Consider the following 25,448-nt stretch of genomic DNA (forward strand, 5'->3'; position numbering starts at 1 on the left):
GGTCACCATGGACCTCCCATTTTCCAGGCTTTGTCTCATGAGTGCTGCCACATACTAACTCTCCCCCAAGAAATTATATCCATGATACCCTGCGACTCTCTGACATTTTTCCGCCCCTTGAAGGCAGTCACACTCACCCTCCATCTCCCACCTCCCCTTGGAAGCCCCTGCAATACTATCCAATAATGCTGCCCCTTGGCCTTGTCGGCCTTGTACTATCTACTACAGTTTAGCCCCCCCCCATTTTCCTCTTCAGTGGAAGTAGGAACAATACAAGAACAAAGAGAAAACAAGCTTTTCCATGGCACATCTGTATTCACAGCAAAAGAATGAAAATGCTTCACTGGCCATTAACCCGTCATATCACCAAACCACCAGTTACCACCTCAAATACACCACTAGCCATATTCCATGTACTTGATGCAGATGCGCTTGAGCCGATCAAGCAGATTCCATGTAGTGTGCCCACCATCTTCATAACTGAATTCCTCAGGAAGATGCACAAGAAACATGGTGGCCAAGGTACCAATGCTTTAAAAAAAAAACAGAGTTTAATATAGTGCAAACTTGACCCGAAGGTATCGGGTATCAGAGTGCTTTACACGAGCACCAGTTGCATTACATGAGAACACATTCATTTTTGTTAGGCACGGGGAGATTAAAGTGATTTGCCCAGAATCACAGGATGTTGCGCGTCCTTGCAGAGACTCGAACCCGGTTCCCCAGATTCGAGGTCGACTGCCATATCCGTGAGGCCAACTCCTCTTCACTGTCTCTGCACCTCAATGCTCACTCGCAGGAAACTTTTGCAACTTTAGGGTCACCAACAACATGGGCCCCCATCAGAGCTTAGAAAAACAACTGTTAACACAAATGGTGCTCAGCATGCATGGTATGCACAAAATCGCCATCATGATCTGGACTTGGAAGTCCAACTGTTCGTGCACTTCATACCATCCAACTTATTCACATACCCAAATCAGCTCTGCCTATGCCCTTGCTAAGAGTCTGGACATTTGCCCATGAAACATCATTGTAAAGAGTTTGTGAAATTTAAAATATATTTTGTGTAAATTGGTCTGAAATCCTGACATTTTCTTCAGAATTCTGTATTGAAAATTGAAGCATATCTTGTGTAGAAGTGTAGCTCAATGGTTAGAGCAGCAGACCCTGATGCAGAGGTCTAGCCCGGGACCAGGGTTCAATTCCCTGCCTCGGTGGGTCTTGGGCTCAAAAATTCCACTGACCTGATAATTCTCACCTCGGTGCCTATTCCAATCATGGAGTCCAACTCTGGGCAATAGCTTGCTTAATCTCCACAACGGCCCCCACAACGCTAAGGATTCCTGGCCTCCACCTTGGGGGTGCCCAGGAGTGGACACCTCACAGGGAAAGCCAGGATGGGTTCCACAGCGGTATTCGTACAAGCGCCTTGAGACCCTTGTGGGTGAGTAGTGCGCTCTACAAGTATCAATTTACATTTACATCTTGCATTCAAAATTATTGTGAGACACCAAATGATTTCTGCCCTTTCATGTCTATTGTGCCTAACAATTGTGTACATTTCATGCTAATTATATTCCTAAAATGTTGCAAATTCTATATGCAACATAATAGGTTTGCACATGCTTAGTTAAGGGCCAGGTAGCAGGTCACTAGACACTAGTATGCCAGATTCAATGCTCCTACTCCACACTTTCCCTCCTTAGTAGATCCTTCCAGGACCTTTCCTTTAACCAGCAAAATAAACATGAGGCCTAGCAGATCAGTCCAAAATGTTTCTATAGGAGCAAGACCAAGTCTGATTTGCAAATGTGGTTGCTTCCTGTCTGAGGTGGTGGTGAAGAGACCAAACAAATGATAGAATTTGAGCAATTATCAATGACAGAGATCAATTTAAGTATCTACCCATCACTTTTGTTTGTTAAACTCTTGTTTTTTCAGGGCACAAGTGGAAGTTGGATGTGAGTGCATAACTGCCAACCTCCACTTTTAGAGTGGGCTGATCCTTACACTTCTGCCTGCCAAAAGGAAGCTGTACACCACTATTGAATGCACATGTGATCTATACGGGGAACATCCTTTACGACGCGGATGTTACCCTGCGCTACCATTACGACGCGTCTCTTACAACGCAAGTCGTAACCACGACTTGCACTGGAGGGCGCTCAAGGACAAGGAATAGTTAATAAACTATTCCAACACCTTCCCTACTATCCACGGGGACTGGTGTTGGAATAGTAAATTAAACTATTCCTACGTCCGCACCCTACAGCGCAAGTCGTGGTAACGACTTGCGTTGTAAAACACGCGTTGTAACGGTACGTGTGGTAATAGCCCGCGTGGTACCATCATACATCCGATCTATGCCATTTCAATGGATTCACAATATGCTTCGTAACCCAACCCCAGTCTTATGGCATCCAGGATACCTCCAAAATTCTTAATTGAATGCCAAAGGAACTGTCCAGACTTTACCCAGTGATTGCCTGGCATCAAACGAGTGAGGTTGTCTCATATAGTTTGACTGGGGTTAAAATGTCAGAAGGAAAGCAAAGCATCAACACTTTCATGATGGAGAAAATTGTCACTTTTAATCACAATTTTGTATCAATTATTAGTTGAATTTAAAAAAACTAGATTCTGAGGGTATATTTACACAAAAATGTATTTGAAGATCAGAAGCATGCCTTGACGTGAGAAGGCAAAACACAGAAAGGGGGCCTGGGAATAATAAAGACTCACACGTTCACAGTCCCTAAATATTAATCAATTCACACAACGGGTACTCAAGGTCTATTGCAACCAAGTCACAAACAGATATCAACCTGGGTGGCAAGAGTTCTGTCTTTCTGGCACAGGAAATGCCTCCTGTTAGGTGGAATTCCCAATCAAGGGGAGAGGTGTGGCGTCCCGGCCAGGGCGACTGACGCTGGAATCTGGGGATCACAGTTCGATCCCTGGCACGGGCGGCAGATTAGCCCAGCACCATGTGACTCTGGTCAATAGCTTGTTTAATCTTCCTGACGGCCCCCAGCGCCTAGAGACCCTTACGGGTGATTGTTCGTGCTTTACAAATGTGGATTATTACAAATGTGGATTATTAATCATCCAAAAGATTTAACGATTCCTTAATATTAAAAATGTGCACCTGATCACCATCGAAGTCAATGGTAATTGCATTTTCCTAAATGCACAGTTTGCATTTAGAAAATGCTTGGAACATGTGCTAAGGGAATCGCAATTTGCAATTCCCTATTTGTAGTCGCAATTTTAGGTAATCACAATTTTTCTGACTTGTAATTCACCAGTGCTTCCTGTATCAGTGACCCCACTGGGAGGAATGGTCAGGAGGAATAACAGGGAAGGCAACAGAGTGGTGTTCAGCACTGTGCTGGAATGAGGACTCCTTGTTGGGAATCGTACCTTGGACAGAATTGTCTGATATTCACACCACATTGTCGGTCCCTCCACTGGAATCCCCCACAGCGGCAGCTGCAAGTGGTTAACAACAAGTGGCAGTACTTAGAGGGTTAGCTGTATGAGGATACACCCCCTGTAAAAACAAAGAAAAAAAGCACTCCTGTTCTATAAACAATAGAAAAGGAAGGTAAGTTATAAAGGAAGGATGAACAATCACTTCCAGGTTGCGGACCGTCACTTGAATAAAAAAACATGCAGCCAGATGCATCAAGCATCCATTTTGGGATTCCTTATTAGCGAAAAATAAGGATTCGCTAATAAGGAATAGCAAAATGGAATGCATCTGGAAATCACAAAAAAAATGGCGATTTCTTAGAATTCCTTAATTGCCACTCGCAAATTGCGAGTCGCAATTAAGCAATACCTCCCCATTCATTCCTATGGGCCTAGAGGCCCATAGGAATGAATGGGAAGACAATCTCAATTTGCGAATCGCAATTAGCGATTCGCAAATTGAGATTGCGATTTCAAGGGTGCAGTGGTGTCCAAAGGACACCCTGTTGCACCCCTGAAATTGATCTGTGCACATATGTTGCGCACACACATGCCCTTAGGGCATGTGTGTGCGCAACATGAAACTTTGAAAAATGCACTTTAGTGCATTTTTAAAAGTTTTTGCAAATTACCATGAAGTTGTACTTCGTGGTAATTTGCGTGCCCTATTAGCGAATTTGCTATTTTTGAACTTTCATACATTGCATTTAAGGAATCTCAATTTGAGATTCCTTAAATGCAAACAATCGCAATTTAGCGATTTCACAATTTGCGATTTTTGCATTTGGGATGATGCATCCCAAATGCAAAAATACCGGTCGCAAAGGGGCAGATGCTGAGAATCTGCCCCTTTGAGACCGGTTTTTAGCTTGATGCATCTGGCTGATGGTGCGGTTGCTGTCTCCTTTCAAGACTGAGAAGAAAGGATCCGAGCAGAATTTAAGAGACATAGCTGTGGCTTCCCTGTGCTTTCCGATAAACTGATAAGAGCATTGCTTTCAGTTTTGTGTTGCAGGACGCTTAGTCCAAGTACATTAGTCCACTCCCCCTCCCCGCCGCTGCATAGAGTCCTAACAGCAACAAGCATTTGCAATGCAATAGGTCCTGCATTTGCAAGAGTTTGAGCTATTGACATTGTAAATGGCAATGCCTTTTATTTATGAATTTTGAAAACCTGCAAGTGGTGCATAAAGTGTGTATTTACGTACCACTTGCAGGTTTTCAAAACAGATCAATAAAAGGCATTGTCATTTACAATGCAAACAGCTCAAACTGTCGCAGATGCGAGACCTCTTGCATTGCAAATGCTTGTCTGACACTATGGTTACAGCTGGTTAAAATGTATTGTCACAGTGGGATTGGTTTCTGCCAAAAATGTTTTTGATCTGAACTTCTACTCTGTGCAAGCAAAGAATAGAAAACGCACGTGCTCAAACTTACAATTAACACACACCTCCTTTAATTACATTGTCAGTGCTTTGCTAGCATCTGAAGTAGGTTCACTGGTAGAGGGTGGTACAATAACAGTGCAAGTACCAGAATGCAGCATTTGGACAGTGTTAGAATTCAGAATCAAGTGTTGAATGGCCTGCTTTGCCAGGCCAGAACTTTGAAGTTGAGCTGTTGCATTTATGAATAGCTCATCCAGTGAGATATTTCATTTGAAATTTTGCATTTTTATTGCAGATATTTTAACCCCTTGAGTGCTGGCCACGTTCAACGGACGTCGCGCGCACTAACTCGGTAGTGCTGCGCACGTCCGCTGAACGTCGCGGCGCCGCCCGCGCAATAGAACTTTCTGAACCAGCGTGGAACGTTCAGCGCAGCGGAGGGGTTAATGTATTAAACAGAACTACAAATCCCAGTGTGCAACAAACAAATATCTGGGCTGGGTGCCTCGGTAGAAATGCAAAAAAAGCATTGACTCACTGCGTGTGGGTGACATCACCAGATGAAGACCCGTGCCTAGGAATGCAATGCAATTTTTGCAAAGTTGTTGAATTGTTAACTATTGTAAATCCCTACGAAGGTATACGAGGCCTCTAGGTTTATATGAACCAAACCTGTGTGCCTTTGACGATTAGTGTCCGACATTTTAGATGGATCTGGGAAGGGCTGATGAGAGCTCGTTGCCTCCTTTGGGTAGGAGACATTTGCTGTTCTTCTACACTGGCGATGGACCACTTGTGCAGTTTGTAGAACCTGTTTGGTGCCCCCTGTTGATGATCTAGGTGGAAGTTGCCTAAAATTGACGCTCCTAGAAACAGTACTTCTACATCAGGATAATGTGGATACGATTCGGCCTAGTGCACAAAGCCAGGGCATTAATGTGGAGCCAGGACAACAACATGAGATGGCGAAGAGACGGCACCCTCTAGGGCAAGGTGGAGGGTTAGGGCACCGCCAGCAAATTGCCACTCCAACTAGTGAAAGTGGCCCCAGTGGCTATAATGGGGCAACAAGATCCAACTTTGCTCAGGGGGCAAATAATCCTGAATAAGATCTGCTGATCAAAACGTGCTCCTAATGATTCATTAGTTGCATCCCCTTCAGGCACACAGGCTTAGGTTCCTCCCCAAAATTGAGGACTCCACACAAGTTTGATTGAATCTTGCTAACTTTTTTCTTTTATTCATATGCAGTTGTTCATGAATGAAATTCATTCGTCATTTCATTATTCTCAATATTCTCATTCCTTCATGACATCACAATTTTTACTCGCTCCTATGCATTTTGGGCATTGAACAGCCCTTCCTCAGGGAGCATCACTGTAGATTTAAACAAAGTACAACCATGTCAAGGGCTTTGTGTAATAAAATGAAATAAAATGAGTTATACAATCTGATTCCGTGAGTGTGTGGCACACGTGTATCTAAATTTACGCGAGTGAAGTGCTCGTGAACGCCTTTGGTGAAAGAACGTGACCCGAATGGCGCAATGTCCGTGTTAAAAAATAAACAATCTTACATGTATTTGCTGGATGACGGCTTCGTGATTCTAAAAACTGAAAGTATACATAAGATGTAAAGTATCCTGATAAGAGACAGTCAGAAAACAGCATGACCATGGAAAATCCAAACCTTGTTCATATTTCAAGTAAGATCTGCTGATGCCACACACTACTGCCGGTGATTAAGCACCAAGAGGCCAGCTAAAGAATGTGCGCTTAATGGCTGAAATAGGGTAGCAAAGTCTAACTATGCCCCGAGGGGAGCAAATATCCCTGAAGAAGTTCCTCTGATGCCACACACACATGCAAGTGATTAAGCTTCAAGAGGCAAGTTAATTGGCAAATGCTGCTCTATACAGATACGCAGTAACATAACACAGCACTGGATTCGGCTAGCTAGGCCAATACCTTGGCCGATGTACTTGCAGCATGTGCAGCCCCCCATCGCCGGTGAAAGTTGCAAAAAATCTGGGCGTTTGGTTTGACTCTTCTCTCTCTTTCAAACCCCGTGTCCTTAAGGTAACAGGGACTTGTTTTGGCCTTATTAAAACTCTGAGAAAGTTCTTCAATCTGATCCCGCAGGCCGCTAGGAAAACAGTGGCAGTGGCTCTCATATTATCACGGCTGGACTACTGCAATAGTCTAGGGATCAATAAAACCTCCCTGAGAACACTACAGGTAGTTCAGCATGCGGCAGCCAAATTGGTCATAGGGCTTCCTCGTAGAGCGTAGGCCTCTGCCGCCATGAAGACCCTTCACTGGCTCCCAGTTCATAAAAGAATCTTGTTTAACCCCTCCGCTGCGCCAAACGTTCCGCCCCAGGGCGGAACGTTCTATTAAGCGGGCGGGGCAGGAATGTTCAGCGGACGTGCGCAGCACTACCGAGGTAGTGCACGCGACGTCCACTGAACGTGCGCCGCACGGAAGGAGTTAAACTATGTTGACAACTTTCAGAGCATATCTCCACCTGGACCCGGTATGTCTTTCAGCAAGATTTAAACCATACACTACAGTGAGAACACTAAGATCTAGTGCTGCAAACTTGCTTAAAGTGCCTGGCTTCAAACTAACAGCCAGAGGAGGGAAATCAGCCACAGTACTAGGAGCAAAGGCCTGGAATTGCATGAAAAAGGAACTCAGAGCAATTGAACAAGAGGAGCAATTTAGAAAGGCGTTAAAGACATGGATCTTTGGAACATTGGATGCCAGCTGCCTGGCCCTAATTTAGGTCTCAATCTACACAACGGATGCGCTATACAAGCAATACCTTTCATTTCAGTCTGCCCGAGAGACCGTGTGTAACAGTGAATATGAAACCACATTTCCAGAGTCTGCATGCATTCACTGCCAAGCTTCCTTAGAGTAAGCAACCAGAAGAAATTCCAGCTGCCAAATTTGTGACAAACGGTTAAGGGCATGTAGTTTGTGAAACCCATATTTTGGGGAAATAAACATTTTAAAGTGAGAGTCAAAAATGTAAATAAGCTGAACACAAACTCTCCCCACCGCGAGCAATAGTTGACTTTCATGCTAGAGCTCAAATTCCTGTTGCTTTAAGTTTCATTTGTAGTAAGTTTAACCCCTTCCATGCTGATGACGGCCCCGGTGGGCGTGTGCTGATGACGGCTGGGGGCCGTCATGAACCCGCCCACTCATTAAAACGGGCGCAGAATCGCAGCCGCGCCCTAGGGGTTAACAATTCTGAGAAAGTACTGTAAGATGTAAATATCAGGATAACCTACCTTCAAAAATGTTCTTGGAGACATGTTCACATTTGGTGTCCGCGGGCCCTGGGATCTGAGCCTCAAACTGCAGCTTCTCTCTACACATTTACAGCTGCTTTTACAGACCCCAAAGAGCGTGCAAATAATCATGGCAAACAAGACACACGAATGTAAGACTCAGGCTGAAACATTTAAATGCGTTTTCTGCTTTTACAGAAGCTGAAGAAAAGCTTGAAATAGCCTTTCGACAAGAAGTGAAAGTAAAGCTTTGTGTATGCCTTAGGGGCTCATTAGGTTGACGGGCGGACTTTGTCCGCCCGCCATTCTGTTCGGAATTTGGGACCGCCCGCCATAAGGGCGGGGGTCCCGTGGGGGGTATTAGGATGCGTCCGCCACAGTGGCGGGCACATCCTGCATTTTTAGCATTGTGGCGGGCGGTGCTCTCTGCACCGCCCGCCACAATGCTAAAAATGCATTGATGCAAATGAAAGGGGGTACCACAGGTACCCCCCCGCCCCGTGTGCACCCCCCACCTATACTTCACTCTGGGGGGTCCACAGGGGCCCCCCAGAGTGAAGACCGCATGCCTTTCCGTGGCGGCATCGCCGCCGCGGAAAGGCACCTACAGACGCCCATCATAATATGGCTGGTGGTGTCTGATAGACACCGCCACCATAGTATTCCTTTTCCGCTCTGGCAGCAAGGCGACCGGGGCGGGAAAGCGGCGGACGGTCTTTCTGTCTGCCGAGGTCCCCCCGCCATACTAATATGGCGGGGGAAACGAGTGTGGATGACGGGCAAATTGCCTCCGCCAGGCCGGCGGTGGCTACCGCCAGCCTGGTGGGGACAATCCGCCCGACATCATAATGGGCCCCAAAGTGTTCAGGGGAGTAAACAGGAAGCAGGATAGGCATTTTAAATGTGGTGTCCCTTAACTGCCCAAACTTGCATTGCAAAGAGAACATGATGATTGGAAAGCAATGGCCAGGTGAGCGGGGCGTCTGCCGATTAGATCTTGTTACTTTGGTTTCACACAGTAACAAGCCTTTGTGGCACTCGAGCTTTAGCTATAAACATCGTAAGCTGAAGCGCAGGTGCCGCAATTGCTTGAAAAGTAATCAAATATATATATTTTTTTCTATTTCTTTACTTTTTAAGCAATCAGGGCATTCACACTTTAGGTTACGATGTTTACAGCTAAAGCTTGCGTGCCACGATGGTAACAGTAAGCAAATAGAAAACAATAAATTGCTTGCATTCCAAGCCAGCCTGGGAGCTGCCTTCTGGAAGACTGCAAAAGGATGCCAGCCACATGGAAGGAACTGTATGTGTGATTGCTGCAATAAAATGTAAGCAGCTATGTCTGAGCACCCACAGTGTAACAGAGGTAGAAAACATAATAAAATAGTCCCCACAGGAGCAGATCAACAGAACAAAGTGTAATGATATTGTACTAAGTCCCTGCTCCTTGGAGGAAAAGGAGGGACAAAAAGGCATGAATGGCCATTAGTAAGCAAGGATTTTTAAAGGACTTTGAAACATTGAAACAAACAAATGAGAAGCAAGAAAAGGCACAGAGAGGCTCACGCTCGACCTAAAAAGAGGATAAATGTGCATGCAATCTCCCCAGGTGCTCAGGAGATGGGGATCTGGTTTGAGGCTGCCTGGCATACAGGTATGGAGGAGGTTATGCACGACTGGGCAAAAGTATAAAACTAATAAATGTTGCCAGAAGGCAGGTAAGGATACAAGATTAATAGGTTATGATGAATGTGATAACCAATGTTTGGAGATTATTTATTGTCCACTCTCATTTTATTTTGCATCACTGAGGTGGCCATCAACAAAATGAGCATTCTTACTCAGATTCACTATTGTGAATAGTATTATGTTTTTGACTGAAGCTAAATTCTCTACCTGGCATTTGTTATATTTTTCCTCTTTGGTTTTAGGTCTTGGCTTCTGCTGCTGATGCTCTGGCTGACGGATGCTGGTAAGTTACATATGCTTGTTCATCATAGATACTTATAAAGATGTTGTTGAGGCCCAGAGACACTTGCTAGGAGTTCTTAGGGAGTCCTGCATATGAGGGTGTAGAGTGATGGTGGAAAGCGTTAAGGATGCTCTAAAACCACAAACACTTAGGGCCAGATTCATCAAACCAAAATCTGCCTCATAGGGCCAGATTCTGAGAATCTGGCACTTTGCGAGCGGTATTTTTGCATTTGGGATGCTTCATCCCAAATGCAAAAATCGCAATTTTAGAAATCGCCACATTGCAATTATTTGCATTTAAGGAATCTCAATTTGAGATTCCTTAAATGCAATGCATGAACCATTACAAAATTGCGAATTCGCAATCTGGCGCCGCTATTTGCCGCGAAGTCTAACTACGTGGTAAATAGCAAAAACGTAGAAAAATGCACTTAAGTGCATTTTTCTAAGTTGTATGTTACACACACACATGTCCTTGGGACATGGGTGTGCGCAACACCAGTGTACATTACCACTTCAGGGGTGCAACAGGATGTCCTTTGGACACCCTGGCACCCTTGAAGTTGCTTCCTTATTTGCGATTCGCTAATTGCTAATCGCAAATAAGGAATGACTCCCCATTCATTCCTAAAGAAGTGGTTCAATGTAGCGCAGAAAGCAGAGTTGCTGAACTGTTTTAAGTCTCCCCTGGAGAATGCAGAACTGAACCATATTATCACAAAAATGTCGCAGTCCTGCTCTCTCCATGCACAGGCGCAATTTGGCTGCCTAGCGAAGGAAACCACAGTGTAAGGGTGTCTGCGTAGTGGTCACGGGGTCCCTTCTGCACAAAAACTAACCTTTAAGGCTATTTGCTGTTTGAAAGTTGCACACATCCAAAAAGTAGTAACCAGGAAAAAAAAAGATATTTACCCTTCTTACTCAAGCCTCAGGCAGGCGCACCATTTTGACGCAAAGCTATGTCTACATCTCTTTGTAAGTATGGGTTTACATCAGAATTCATGGGTGTATGCAAGGGACCACCAAGGCACCACCAATGGAAAGACTATTTGGTCCAAAGTAACTCAAGGCAGTGCAGTGCCCTCTGTTGTGTTACTTTTTCTTACAAAGCAACGCACATGGAATTTTTTTTGTAGCTTCGTAAATAACAAAAAAGTTACACGTCGTAACTGCATCAAAAAAGTGCCACAACCTAGATGCAAAATCTTTGTAAATCTGGCCCTTATCTTGTGGCTTAGAAAGCTCTACTGACCTCGCACAGACTGGATACAAGACCAGTATCTAAAGAATAGATTTTTTTTAATGGATCTACGTGGAATGGGTTTTGGGGGCCGGTGGATCAGGATGCTTTTCTTTGAGCACAAGTAGCTTTTATTACACAAAAGGCTGGAAACCCCTATACTAGAGTGTACCCTTTGCCAGATAGGTTGCTTACATTTGTAATATAATGAGGGCACAGTACAACCATAATTGTGTTTGACTTTGAGTACCACAACCGCCACACCCCTTTACATTGTGTGAATTTGCTCTATTAAATGACTTCCTATTCCCAACAAGTGCCGGCCATTTGTTGTTTTTGAAAAATTAACAGTTTGGTGTTGAGACGGACGGACAGACGGACGGATGTTATAGCTATACTTAGCCGAAAAGCTTAGGTAAAACCTAAGGTTTGAAATTTTAAAAAACAATTTAATTTACCTGTTATAGTTTACTGAGCTAGCTAGAACTGTCTCCACCATGCCCAGTTTTGTCATCAATTATGTCATTTGGGATGTCATCAATTATGTCATTTGGGATGTTATCAATGATGTCATTGAAATGCCATTAGTGATGTAATCTGTGAGGTCATAAGGAGAGCATGGTGGAAGCGCACCACGAATGCCAGTAGCAGGATATAGGAATGGTTGTCCTTCTAGGAGAATCGCACAGCCGTGCACCACCAAAGCTCACCACCCCAACGATTCAGGACTCCATATTCTCATTTTGCCCATTTTGCCAAAGTTTCCCTCTGAGGTGGCTGAAGTTCCTCTTTAATTGTTGGAAAGGTGACTTGACATGGTGCACGGGGTTTAATATTCTTTATGGCTTCAGGGGCATAGCTTCCATTTATGAAGCAGGTGTGGTGGCACCGCGGCCCAGAGAACTATGAAAATTGCCGTTTTTACAATTCAGTAATGGGTAAGGAATGCCTCCAAGTGAGTTTGTTCAGCAAATTATTTTAGATATTTTGAAAAATTATGTGTAGGACAAGTTAATGGTCCTAATACAACTAAACTCATTTAATCATATGTATCTAATACAATACTGACTTTGCATACATAGATACAAAAAACATTTAGACAATTAACAAAAACAACAAAAAGGTGTATATGCAAAAGAAGACTTCTAACCGTATCCTATATGAATTAATTACATTTGCATTTTGGATAGGTGTTTACAGGTCCTACAGAGAAGCAAACTGAAATTTATTGTATTCTTCCTGTATTTCCTGTCTGTATATTTGTATTTTTAACCCCTTGTGATCTTCTTTGATAAAATCTTATATTTTGCATATACACCTTTTTGTTGTTTTTGTTTATTGTCTAAATGTTTTTTGTATCTATGTATGCAAAGTCAGTATTGTATTAGATACATATGATTAATTGAATTTAGTTGTATTAGGACCATTAACTTGTCCTACACATAATTTTTCAAAATATCTAAAATAATTTGCTGAACAAACTTCCTTGGAGGCATTCCTTACCCATTACATAATTTTCACCCAAGCCCCCAAGGGTATATTGGGTTGCTCACTGTTTGTACCGTATTTACAATTCAAGCGGCATCCGAGGGTCCATCTCCTTCCTTCCAGAATAAATGAAAAAGTGAAGGTACAAAAGAAAATGAGAAGTGGATAGTGCCAGAAATAAGGGAAGGTGGCAGTACTGGAAAACTGGAATAAAAGAGGATGTGGTCGGATGGGGAAATTGAGAGCTCTGGGAAATGAAGTGAAAGGGAAATGAGGTGGTAGTAAGTATTGTGAGAATAAAACGTAAAAAGGAATGATGCCACAATATGAATGTTCGTTGTATGTACAAATTATTGTTTGCATACCAATAAAAAGAGTTTTAAAAAAAGTATTGTGAGCATTGGGGAAAGTGAGACAAAGGATGGTGTGGTTGAATGGTTCTGTACAACGATGGAGGGTGTGATGAGGGAAGGTGGAAAAGTCGAGTTTAATGACTGTAAAATAAGCGTAGGAAGCTTTCAGATAGGATGTAAAGCAAGTGCTCAAACCTGAGAACAGATAGGCATTTATAGGAAAACTAATAGGGTGCCTGAGGACTAGGTGTGAGCTATGAAGTATGGGGGTGACGACGCAAAAAGCATGTATACTGGATCATGGGGAATATGGCGCAAGATATTGACATGGAACAATCAGACATGGCATGAAGGTTTCTTATCTGCAGAGGATTTTTAAAATTGAGTGGACTGGGGAGTTGGGGTGGGGGGTGAGGCTTGGAGGCCATGCAACATGGCAGCCCCCCTCTGAGTTCTGGATTTCCCTCCACATTCACCAGCATCCTACAGTGATTTCAACGCCTGCAATCTGCTGAGCATTAAAGATGTTCTCCACTCCTCACTTGTGAGGTTGAAACTGAGCCAGAGAGGGGGAGGGTTGTGCTATGAGTCCTCTTCATCCTCTCTCTGTGCTGGATGTGGCTGGGTGGGTGTGCCTCTTAAATTACCATAATCTCCGGGTGTGCAGGGATATTGGTCTCAGTGTTCTTGCCCGCTTGGGCTGACGACCAGTGATTGTTTCCCACCCATGCGTCCAATAGCCCACCAGCGCCCGCTCGAGTAGTGGACCCCCGCGACCTCTGCACCAATGAGATCCATACATAGGGGCTCATTAGGATGGCGGGCGGACTTTGTCCGCCTGCCTCCCTAATGGAGAACGGGACCGCCCGCCATAAGGGTGGGGGTCCCGTAGGGGGAATTAGGATGTGCCCGCCACAGTGGCAGATACATCCTACATGTTTTGCATTGTGGCGGGCGGTGCTCTCTGCACCGCCCGCCACAATGCAAAACATAAGAGAATGCATTTGCATATGCAAAGCGGAAGGCACCACGAGGTGCCTGTCGCTTTGCATATACAAATGTGGGGGGTACCATAGGTACCCCCCCTTGTCCTCCCCCTAAGCTGGTGTCACCTGGGTCCCCGCAGGGGGCTCCCACAGAAAACACCGCCTGCCTTTCCGTGGCGGCATTGCCGCCGTGGAAAGGCCCCTTAATGTGGACATTGTAATATGGCTGGCGGTGTCCATAGGACACCGCCACCATATTATTCTATTACCGCCGCGGCGGTAAAGCTGCGGACGGTCTTTCCATCCGCCACTGTACCTACCGCCATCCTAATCTGGCGGGGGGGAATGCAGGCATGGATGTCGGGCGGATTGCCTCCGCCAGGGTGGCGGTGGCCACCGCTACCCTGGCGGAGGCAATCCGCCAGACATCCTAATGGACCCCATAGTATGCAACAGTGACTCGTCACTCACAGTTCCCACCACTGTTATTTCCTTGTAACTCGTCATAATTGTATGATTTCTTGCCCAAAGAAGATTTCAGATGAAGACTGCTGTCACACATGTTCCTGAGCCCCTTCTATTTTTCTGTTGGGCATCTGGTTTCCCCACTGTCCCCCCAAACGACAATTCATTCTGTTTCCTATTTGTGTACCCGCCATACTTAGTAGGACTCAATGGTTACCCATTCCTACATGTCAGCCCTGAAAATGATTTGCCTAAATACTAAGGGTTGAACCATCCCTTCAAAAATTCCTGACTACTGTAAATCACTTGGGGGTGATTTGGTTTTCCTACAGGAAGCGAACATTGGTTACAAGGTGGCACTTTCTATGAGACCCCTGTGGGTTGCAGATTTAACATGTTCTGCAGCCTCCTCAAAGAAAAGTGGAGTACTCACTCTGATTTTCAGCTTATCATAATATCTGTTGAGCTTGGTAATGACTGAAGATGGTTGATGTCGCGCTTACAGAGTGGAGCCTCTGAGTTATATACTGTAAGTGTTTATGCACCTAATGTTGATACCCCACAATTTTGGTCTGCTCTCTCAGCTAAATTATCTTTGCTCCCTAATAATGCTAGTATTTTATTAGATGGTGATTGTAATCTCCCCATGGACCGCGTTTTAGATAGACAGACGGTGTGCATTTATGGCCGACTCATGCCCATCACAGCACGGGGAAACCATGCATATCCTAGGGTTGTCACTGGAGTTTGTTTTTCTTTTTGGGGGTTGCACCCTTCAAACCCCTCCTCTACCTTTTTTAAAAAAAAATCCTGCTGTTCCAACCTCGTAGTGAGATTTTGTGGTGCAGTACAGGTGAGGAATTTTCCGACAGCATAGTGAACACGCCACAGTTGCCATCTGTCCCTGGCGATATTGGCTTTCCTGTTTTCAGTGTGGATTCCAATAGTGGTTTTCCATTTTTTCTTGCGTGTTAAAAATCAGTATTTGGCAGTGTTTATACAAAAACCTCCACATAAAATATTTTTAAAAAGTGTATTTTTTTTGTTTTCAAAACATGTTGTTTTTATTGCAGCACCAAATAAACAAGAATTAGAGGGGAAAAAAGAAAAAAAAGAATTTTTAATGCCATTCGTAAAGCTAAAACACATGCAGTCTAGTATTCAAAACTTCTTTGTTATATTCTGTAACAAAGCCATGTTATGATTGGTCCCTCAGTTATGAATCAAACTCTACGCATTTATTTTTGTTATTCCCTCATGTTATGTTCTTTGCGAGGCATTCTAGGCTGTGTAGAAAATCAAAGTGTATCTGTTACCCTGGATGTGGCCATTTTACATTACAATGGCGTTTTAACACTGTTTTTAGTTTTAAACTGGAAACAGGATAGTATGTAGATATTAGCCTGTATACTTTATTGAATTAGCATGGTAATTTGAAAACACAGATTGCATTCCATCTGTTTGTCTTCCCCACAGCTATAAATGGGATTAATGGAACTGTCTGTTCTGCAAATTGCCAGAAACAGCTGGTGGGTGTTCTTGGGACATCTGTAAATCTAAGCTGTGTGTACCCGGAAAAGAAGACCTTCCCATTGGACACGCTGATGATTTACTGGCAAAACAATGAAAAAGCAGTTGTTGCGCATACTTTCATTGGTGGCCAAGATGACTTCAAATACCAGAACCAGAGTTACAAGAACCGGACACATCTGTTCAAGGACCGCCTCAAAGAGGGAGACTTCTCGCTGCAGATCTCAAACCTCACACTCAACGACACTATGGCCTATATGTGCGTGGTGATGCAAACACATCCAGCCACCGAATGTATCCACAAGAGCTGTGCTTCCCTAAAGGTAGCAGGTAAGAAACTATTGCAAGTTTATAAGCCTGTGTGAGCATCTCTGTAGCACAGAACTGACTTAGTACAAAGTGGTGCCTGGAAATATAGAATGAAAAGAACAGTAGTCCTGGTAGTGGAACATCAGTCTCCTGGTCAGTAATTGTTGGACACCACTTGGAGGTGGCTGTGGGAGTTCTATGTGGGACCCACCCTCCAAGTGCACATTTTGTGAATAGATTGACCAACGGAAAATAGCTTACCAAGGTTGTGTTTAGACTGACCCACACAAAGGCCCATTTATTTATTTATTCCTTTATAAGTTTTAGACACAGTGGTTTCTGGCTGGCTGGGATGCTTTGAAGCCAGGCAGAATCCACCATCCTAGACAGGATGAGTATGATACACTTGTACCTGTGCTCACCCTTGCGTAGCTTGGCACGGAGCAGTCAGGATTATCCTCAGGGTCAAAGTGTAAAGAACTGGCACAACCCCCACCTTCGCAACACACTGTGTACGCTACAAAAAGACTCCACACCGTATGTTTAAAACACTGGTCTTTGTATTACTCACACATTGAAATCAAAACGACATACACATTGGATATATGCTTTTACAGTTATAAGCAATTGTCAAACTCTTCCATTAGCAGCAGAACGGCATGAACATATATGTACCATATATGTACCTGTCCTAGGTATTCGCTTCCAGATTCGATCCTCAGGCACCCAGTGGCACCTTCACAAATGCGGGATCACTATACCCCCGTAGGCAAAACACTGTGACAATGGAACCTGCTGTGCTTCCAATTTGGAGAATTGTATCCCCTGTGGCAGAGGTGAGAGCTGCAGTTGCTCCTGGCAGCCAGCCATGGGTGCACACAAGGCCAACAAGACTCCTTGGGTCCAATCATGGTATTCTCAACAACAGAATACCTAGTGGTTTGGATCCGAGCAGCGGGAACCGGCAACCTTGACCTGAAGGCTGCAATGTCAGACACTGCAGCTTCCCCAATCTGGAGTTCGGAGAGAGTTTAGGCTGCCAGCTTGGGTCACCCGGACTCAGAAAACTTCCCTCAACACACCTCAGACACCACATGCTACAAAATGTGAGCTAGCACAGGTTTAGAAACCCTAAAGTGACTCAGTGGGCAAAAATTATGGATTGGAATGCTACCTAGAATGATTACTAGTAGTTACCATCTCTCCGATCATTTTTTGAATGTTTGATCTAGATGTTTGTTTTGATCATTATTGTAGGAAATGCCCCTTTCTAGGGTGATTTCCCTCAATTTTTTATGCTTTTGTCCCTCCTGGTTTTCCATTGCTGTATGTGCTAGCCTTAGTGCTTTTGACACTGCCATTTAGAGCCAAAGCTCTGTACTTGTCATATATACACTGGTGAGACAGAGGCCTGCCAGTTGTGAATTAGTGCTTTTCCATCTCCTCATGGGAACAGTCTGTCCCAAACTGCCAGGCAAGGGTCCCTTCAGAAAGGACCACAGGCAACCCCAGACCGGTTTCGGCAATATTAGGCCTCATCAGTGAGCTATGGCCTGGCTCCTGTTGCACAGCAAGCAAGGGGCCCATGACTGGGCATTCCCTTTGGCTACTTAGGGTGTTACATCAAAGACACAAAAGGTGATGGGAGGAATGCTTGCAAATAGATAGCATTCCAATTCATAATTTTTTGAACACTGCACCATTCTGTACAAAGGCCCACCTTATGTAGGTAATTACTGGCCCTGGGTCCTCATGGGAACAGTCAATCCTGTAAAGCTTGGAATGGCCCCCACAAAAGGGTCAATAGGCAACTTCAGACCGGTTTAAGCCTTATTAGGATTTGGCAGTGAGATCCTTGGCACAGCGAGCAAGGGACTCAGGAGTGGGCATACCGTGACCAAAAGACCTATGTGTTCAGCAGCCCCTTGTCCATTAAGTGTGCTATATCAAATATGCAAAAGGTGATGGGAGGAGTGCTTTCAAACAGTCTAAACACTGCCAATTGGTAGGCAGGCCTCTATTCATCCCATCGTTTTCCACCCATTGTGCCAATGGCACAAAGGTTAAAAAGAGATGGGTTGGAACCCAGGGTATTTGCCTGTGATTTGGGCTTGTACAAAAGGGCGATTCACATAGAGATTCCTTTAATCCATTTAAGAGTATAAATATTCATTCGAAGTGTGTGACTTGTCTTTATCTTCTGCTCTTACAGCTCGATTCAGTTCTCCAGTTCTAACAGAGTCAGGCGACTTCTTGAACTGCAGCTCCAGCAATGGCCACCCTAAGCCAAAGCTTTACTGGATCAACGGTGAGAACGCGAGCTCCCTCAATCCTTCCCTGTCGACGACTGTTGTTGAATATGACCCAGACACGCAGCTGTACAGTGTGAGGAGCCAGCTGAGGATCAACACAACAACCCTCAGGAACATAAGTTGTCGCGTGGAGAATACAGTGCTGATGGAGAACCTCACTTCCTGTAAGTTAGAGCTATTGCTAGATTTTCTCCCAGCTCTCTCAATTTCTAACAATTCAATTCTGTCTCTGGTTTTAATCTTACCCGAAACAGCACCATAAATGCCCTTAAATTAATTGATATAGCAAACAAATGATGGAAGGAATGCTGACGATGCAAACATTTCCCCCCAGTCAAAACAACTGGGTTAAATCCATTGTTCTTTTGCCCACTACGCCACCCTAGTTTGGGCCCAGCCATATGCAAATCAGTCTTGACCAGGTAACTCATGGGAACAGTCTCGACCAAACTGCCAGGCCGGGTCCTTTCAGGACCGGAAACAAGCATCCTGGGACCAGTTTCAGGGTATGTCACCCTTCTTCAGCCAGGCTAGCTTGAAGCCAGTGGCATAGTGAGCAAGGGACCCACGTCTGGGCATACCCATCCCACTTAGGATGAAAAGTACTACAGCAAACATATAATGGACGGAATGCTGACAATGCAAACATTCTCTCCCTGTCAAAAGATCTGGGTTAAATCCATTGTTCTTTTGCCCACTACGCCACCCCAGTTTAGACCCAGCCATATGCAAATCAGTCTTGACCCTGTACCTCGTGGGATCAGTCCAGACTGAACTGCCAGGCCGGGTGCTCCCTGGACCAGATACAAGCATCCTGGGACCGGTTTCAGGGTATGTCACCCTTCTTGAGCAAGGGACCCACCTCTGAGCATACCGATCCCACTTAGGGCAAAAAGTGTTACAGCAAAAAAATGATGGACGGAACACTGACATTGCAAACATTCTCCCCAGTCAAAAGATCTGGGTTACATCCATCGTTCTTTTGCCCCTGACCCACCCCAGTTCGTACCCAGCCATATGCAAATCAGTCCTGACCCTGTACCTCATGGGAACAGTCCAGACCAAACTGCCAGGCCGGGTCTTCCCTGGATTTAGGCATGGTGAGCAAAAAAAACTATGGATTTAGGCCCAGATATCTGTACTGGGGTGAATGTGTGACATTGTTCTGCATTCTGTCCATCAACTGTTGTTTTTCCATTTGTCACCCCAAGTGGGACGGGTATGCTCAGACATGAGTCCTGTGCTCTCCATTCCACTGGAATCAAGCTATCTTGGCTGATGAGGGCTGAAAGCCCGAAACCGGTCCTAGGATGCTTGTTTCCAGTCCAGGGAGGACTGGACTGTTCCCATGGGGCACAAGGTGAAGACTGATTTGCATATGGCTGGGTTCAAACTGGAATGGCATGATGAGCAAAAAAACGATTGATTTAGGCCCAGCTCTCTATACTGGGGTGAATGGATGACATTGTTCTGCATTATGTCCATCAACTGTTCTTTTTGCACTTAAATTAATTGAGACCAATGGTGTCCAAACTGATGTTGTGCCTCTTGCTCCTTTTTTAGTTAATTACAGCTTATTGGCCTCAGCTCATGGTGTTAACTTAGGTTAATTGGCCACCTGCAATGAAAGACCAGCCCAAAGGCAAGGTTGCATAAAGAAGAAGAAAGTGCAATCAACTACCATTGACATCAAGCTGCACGTGGGCAGTCAGAGCATTAGGACCCAGCTTTTATCAACGGTCCTTTTGTTTTTCTCTAAGACCCCACTCCTCACTTTCAATTAACCTAGAATGCAGGTAAACAATATAAGATTATAGACCACCGCCAAGACTGGTCGTCACCCGCCCTATGAGTTACAGACTATAGTTGTAGGCAAAGGCCCTTATAGCAAAAGACATGACCTTTGGCAATGTCTTACAGGCAGAATGGCTGTAATGCCCACATTCTAGGCTTTCTTAATGGTTCAGCATCTCTCAGTAATAATTGATCATGGCAGTGTTAACTTCTTTTTTTTCTGGTGCAATAGTACAGTTTCTCTTTTATGGTCATGATATGGTTGAGTTGCAATTATTTTCCTGCCACATTAGTATTTTATTTCATGGGCAGTTATGGTTACCTTTGATTCTGGATGCATTCTGGTGTTGTTCTGTTTCTGACCATGCCTGGTTAAGTTGTAAATATGTTCTGTGTCTAATCTTATTCAGACTTTACTCAGTTTCTGGACTGTTTAGATTCTATTCTTTTCTAATCCTGTTCTAATTATTGAGCTCTTCTATTTTTCTTCCTGGTCCTATAATCATATTCTTAGTGTTTTTTGTATTCCTTTTCCAGCTCTGTTCTTGTTATGTTCTATTTTAGATGATGCTAGACTAGTTATGTTCTGTTTCCCGTAGTGTTCTAGAGCTTTTCTTTTTACATTAATTAATACCCATTTTATTTATGGTTTTTTTTTAGTCTGGATGTGGGCTGCTTACGTGCCCTTTTTCGGTTTTGTTCTTTCTATTCTTGGTGTAATGATGATCTCTATATGGCCCTTCTGTGTTTATGTTTCTAGAAATATACTGGTGCTATTATTTCTGTGTGATTGTTTTTTTACGTGTGTATTCGTGTGCGGCCACGTGTGCGGCCACGAGTCTATAAGGGCTTTTTATTTTCCTCATATGGTTTCATCTTTTCCCATTTCTGACATACCAATATCTGCTTCCGATGTAGGTATTTCATGTTTAAGTTTCTTTACTATTTTGGTCACTGTATTATTTTAACAATCCCAATAAAATGCTGGCACAATTTACCTTCTAGTGAATTATGTGGGTGACTATTTTGGAGGGTCACGACATCAAATTAGTGATTTTATACTTTGTAACAATAATCAGAATCTTCAAGGACCCATATTGTACAGTGGCGAGCACCACCCTGTAGTCATAATTAGGTCAGACTTTCTATAGGAAGCAAGATTTTTGTTTCGCTTATAAGTTTGGTGCTGTTTGACAATCTTCACACAACTTTCCAATTTTTTTTATCCACCTCAGCTGTTCCCTGGAACATGTCTGGGTGATTGGTCGACAGAGGTCCCAGAAAAAGGTGATTCCCAAAATGAGTTTTCCCCATGCAATTTCCATAGAAAGTTTCAGACAGTGTTATAAAAACGGCTGGTTGGAATTACCCCAAATTTGGCAGAATCCAGATCTTTACCTAGAAAGCGTGCTTTATGTGATTTTCTGTAAACCAGTTCAATATTGTCTTGAGAAATTAAAATTGAAAATTTATAAATATACTGACAGCTTGGCTGAAATTTAAAATGTAATGCCCTCTGATTGGCTAAGTGTGTTTAATTGGAGCAAGCGCTCTGATTGCCTTGCTGCAACATGAACAGAAATGTTGGGGTGGCCATTACGGGACTAGAGGACTTGGTTGCCTATCCTGAAAAGATTTAACTAGTACTGCTTTCTACTACTCTTTCCAATGCGCTACCCTATCTCTCATCACTCTCATTTATCCCAAACCCATACCACTACTATGATCCCTAAAATAACCCTTTCTAGACTCTCTCTTACTCTACCCCTCCTTGCATCATCTGACACCTCTTTTAACATACCGATCCCCTAAAACAAACCTTTCTAAACTCTTCCGTCTGACTCCTCCCCTCCAAAACTCCTTTTTCCTCATCCAAAAGCCTCCTCCTACTGCTAAAAAAACAAACAAAAAAAATCATCTTTCACTCTTTTATCCCTCCTCTATCCTTTTCAATCAAAATTAACAGACTAATATGTTCACTTGAAATATTAAATAGTCGGTACCTTGTTACTAGTATACAGACTCATAAATACCTAGTGGTTATTTTGATTATCATAGGAGAGATAGGGGCTCTTCACTAAAGAGAAAAGAAACCCATCAGCCCACCAGTTGGCGGAACCTCATCATCTGGGTTTGTTAGAAAAATGATGATGTCCACTAGACATTTCCTCAGTATATCAGGTGAGGATCGCTAGATTTGGATCATCATACAAAAGAACATTTTAACCAAGAGATGGATGTGATAAAGGCTGATAGGGTCAGTTGCAGTGCTCAAAAAAGTGTAAAGCAAAAGTAGTGATACATTTAAAAGTGCCTGTTTTGATGCCTAGAGGGCAAGTGTAATAGGAGTGACCATCAAAACGACACGTATAAAAGCAGAGTGAATATAGTATTTAACAAATATAACTATTTTACATAGATGTATGTTGGTCAACATGTTTCAGCCCCTCCGGGCTTTCATCAGGACCTGCGATGTATACTACTGCAACAATGATTAGAGATAAGTGATTCACACACAAAAAATATATATGTATATGATTGTGTTGACCTACCAGTTGTATGGTCTTTTAGTCAAAGAAATCTCCTATGAAACAGGACATAAACAAGAAAAGAGAAAAGAGTACATACATAATACAGTATTCATTTAAAAGATTTAATTTGAATGCATATACTCTAATATACTTGATGTGTCCACATTAATGTAATCAACTCACCCATCATTGTAGGGAGGGAAGGCCTCACCTTGCCTGGCACTCGCTCAGGACAAAGAGACCACGCACTAGGTAGGAAAAGAGAGATGTAAAATATCCACAATTGTAAATATTTAGTGCCTCTAGAATACAGAATGAGAACAGAAAGGCAGAAAAAAGCAAGTCATGGAGTTTCAAGTAGAGACTCAGACATAACTAACCCATAGTTGATATTTTAGAACTATTTCAGTTTAGTGGCATATATAGTTGCCGTCGATTCTATATATCTCTCACACTTCCCACCAGAGTAAGCCTATTTCTGGTTGACAGAATATCAGAAGATATTAAGGGAACAGGCAGGGAGTAGTCAAGAAATAGTCTGACCCACCACGCAGCCCTCACTTACCTATCCGTCGTTGCCTCGTTCAGGAAACTGAGCCGAGGGGAAGGTAGTGAGGCTGCGTGCTGTCGTCGGTTAAAAAGATACAAAGCGGACTTTGTTGGAAACTCGCTTTTGTATTTACTCTCATTTAATAGGCTCTCGTCTATGAAGCAAGCGCCTATGGTCGCGGGGTAAGGTTCTTATTGCAACCACCTCCGTGATTGGACATAATACGGGGAACCGGAAACTAATGTGAAACCGGTCTCTGCTGCTGAGACCTTATTCTCGCCCATGTGGTTTCTTATTGGTCGTTCGTGTCTGTCGGAAAGGGAAGTTAGAAAATGTTGCCAATCGCTGCTCTAGTGTGTGTATTTCTGGAGCACACCGCTTTTGGAATGATTTAGAACCGCGGAATGTTTGGAAACGCGGAATGTATCATTAATCAATAAACGGTATATGTTCAAACAAACAATAATTTGTTTCGGAGGTTTTTTTTATATTTCTTAATCGCTTACGCCTCAACTGGACAGTTTTTCACCAATAATGTTTGTAACACTAATACTGTGAGTTTCAGAAAACAGCACTAGTGTTCTAAAAAATGCTATTTTAGTTATTTATTGTCTCCACATTGTACACGCTGGGATTGAAGCATCAGGAAACATCAGAGTATGAACGAACAAATCTAAACAGGTGTCGATCTCAGCACCCATATGTAGGTTTCTCGTTTATTATTAGTGGAAGACAGTGGTGCAGAGCGGCGTATGAAACTGGAGTGCTGCATGCTCAACTGAGTCTCTGCTCGTTCTGGCTAAAAAATGTGTGAGCTCACCTCTCTGGATGCATGGGTGTCATAGGTGCATGGGTTTCGAAAAAGTTGAGGTTGGTATGACGCCAAAATTGGAGTCTTTATATTAAATGGAAAATGTATTTATGCATATGCAGACGTACATATATGCATGACGCTAGGTTCTTCGACAAAATTGTGCCCAGTGATGTCAAAGGACATTGAAATATGTACTCTGCATGACAGTATGCCTATAAACAGGGCAGGAAAAAGATCATTCATTGGTTAGGAGGACAGAACCAGAAAATGTAACTCATAAACAGGGTTGTGTACCCGTCTATCTGGTACTAATGATGGTCTAAATTAATTTAAAGCTGTAACTAGGTAATTTCATCATTTAACCCCTCTGTGTCGCACTTAAGTCTGAAAACCCACTTCTGCTCCTTTATGAGCAAGAAATGCGAAACATCATTCACGTGCGGAGGTATGAATGGCTGTTCTAATACCAGCCATTCTAACTCGTCAGCAGAATGTTTCATGCTCAGGAAATGAGATGTCATCCGAGTGGCTTGCCTGTTGCATCTAATTGTGCTTTTGTGTTCTTGTATCCTCAGTTTTATCTTTCCTGTAGTCATCCCTATATAGCGGAGGGCACAAGGACAGGTGATCTGATAAATGACTCTCTCACTATTACAATTGGTATGGTGTTTCAATTGCCAGGGACGTGTAGTGCCAATATCAACGGTCAGTGTCTTCTTTGTCTGAGGACAAACCGAACAGTTGCCACATGGGTAGTGCCCTTGTACTGGGGGCAGATTCCATAGTCTAGATGTAGTTTCATGAATTATGTTTCTAGGTCTGGTATGAACCAGTTCAACAAGATTAGTACTTCTTTTGAAAGAGAAAAGAGGCAGAGGGATGTTGTCCCCTGCACTATTCAGGATGCGCCACTTTTGTCTGATAATCTTC

General features: G+C 43.6%; 1 protein-coding gene across 4 annotated transcripts in view; it reads left to right on the forward strand.

Moving 5' to 3' along the window:
* LOC144822137 (ICOS ligand-like) overlaps positions 1 to 25,448 on the forward strand; it is a 288,880-nt gene that overhangs the window by 224,454 nt on the left and 38,978 nt on the right. For all 4 annotated transcript variants that reach the window (XM_078679282.1, XM_078679283.1, XM_078679284.1 and 1 more), the window contains 3 exons: positions 10,104 to 10,144; positions 16,155 to 16,538; positions 18,730 to 18,993. In XM_078679282.1, the coding sequence (XP_078535408.1) occupies positions 10,104 to 10,144; positions 16,155 to 16,538; positions 18,730 to 18,993 (689 nt within the window). The remainder of the gene's footprint in view (positions 1 to 10,103; positions 10,145 to 16,154; positions 16,539 to 18,729; positions 18,994 to 25,448) is intronic.

This window comes from Lissotriton helveticus, chromosome 3_1 (genome assembly GCF_964261635.1).
Source record: "Lissotriton helveticus chromosome 3_1, aLisHel1.1, whole genome shotgun sequence".
NCBI lineage: Eukaryota > Metazoa > Chordata > Amphibia > Caudata > Salamandridae > Lissotriton > Lissotriton helveticus.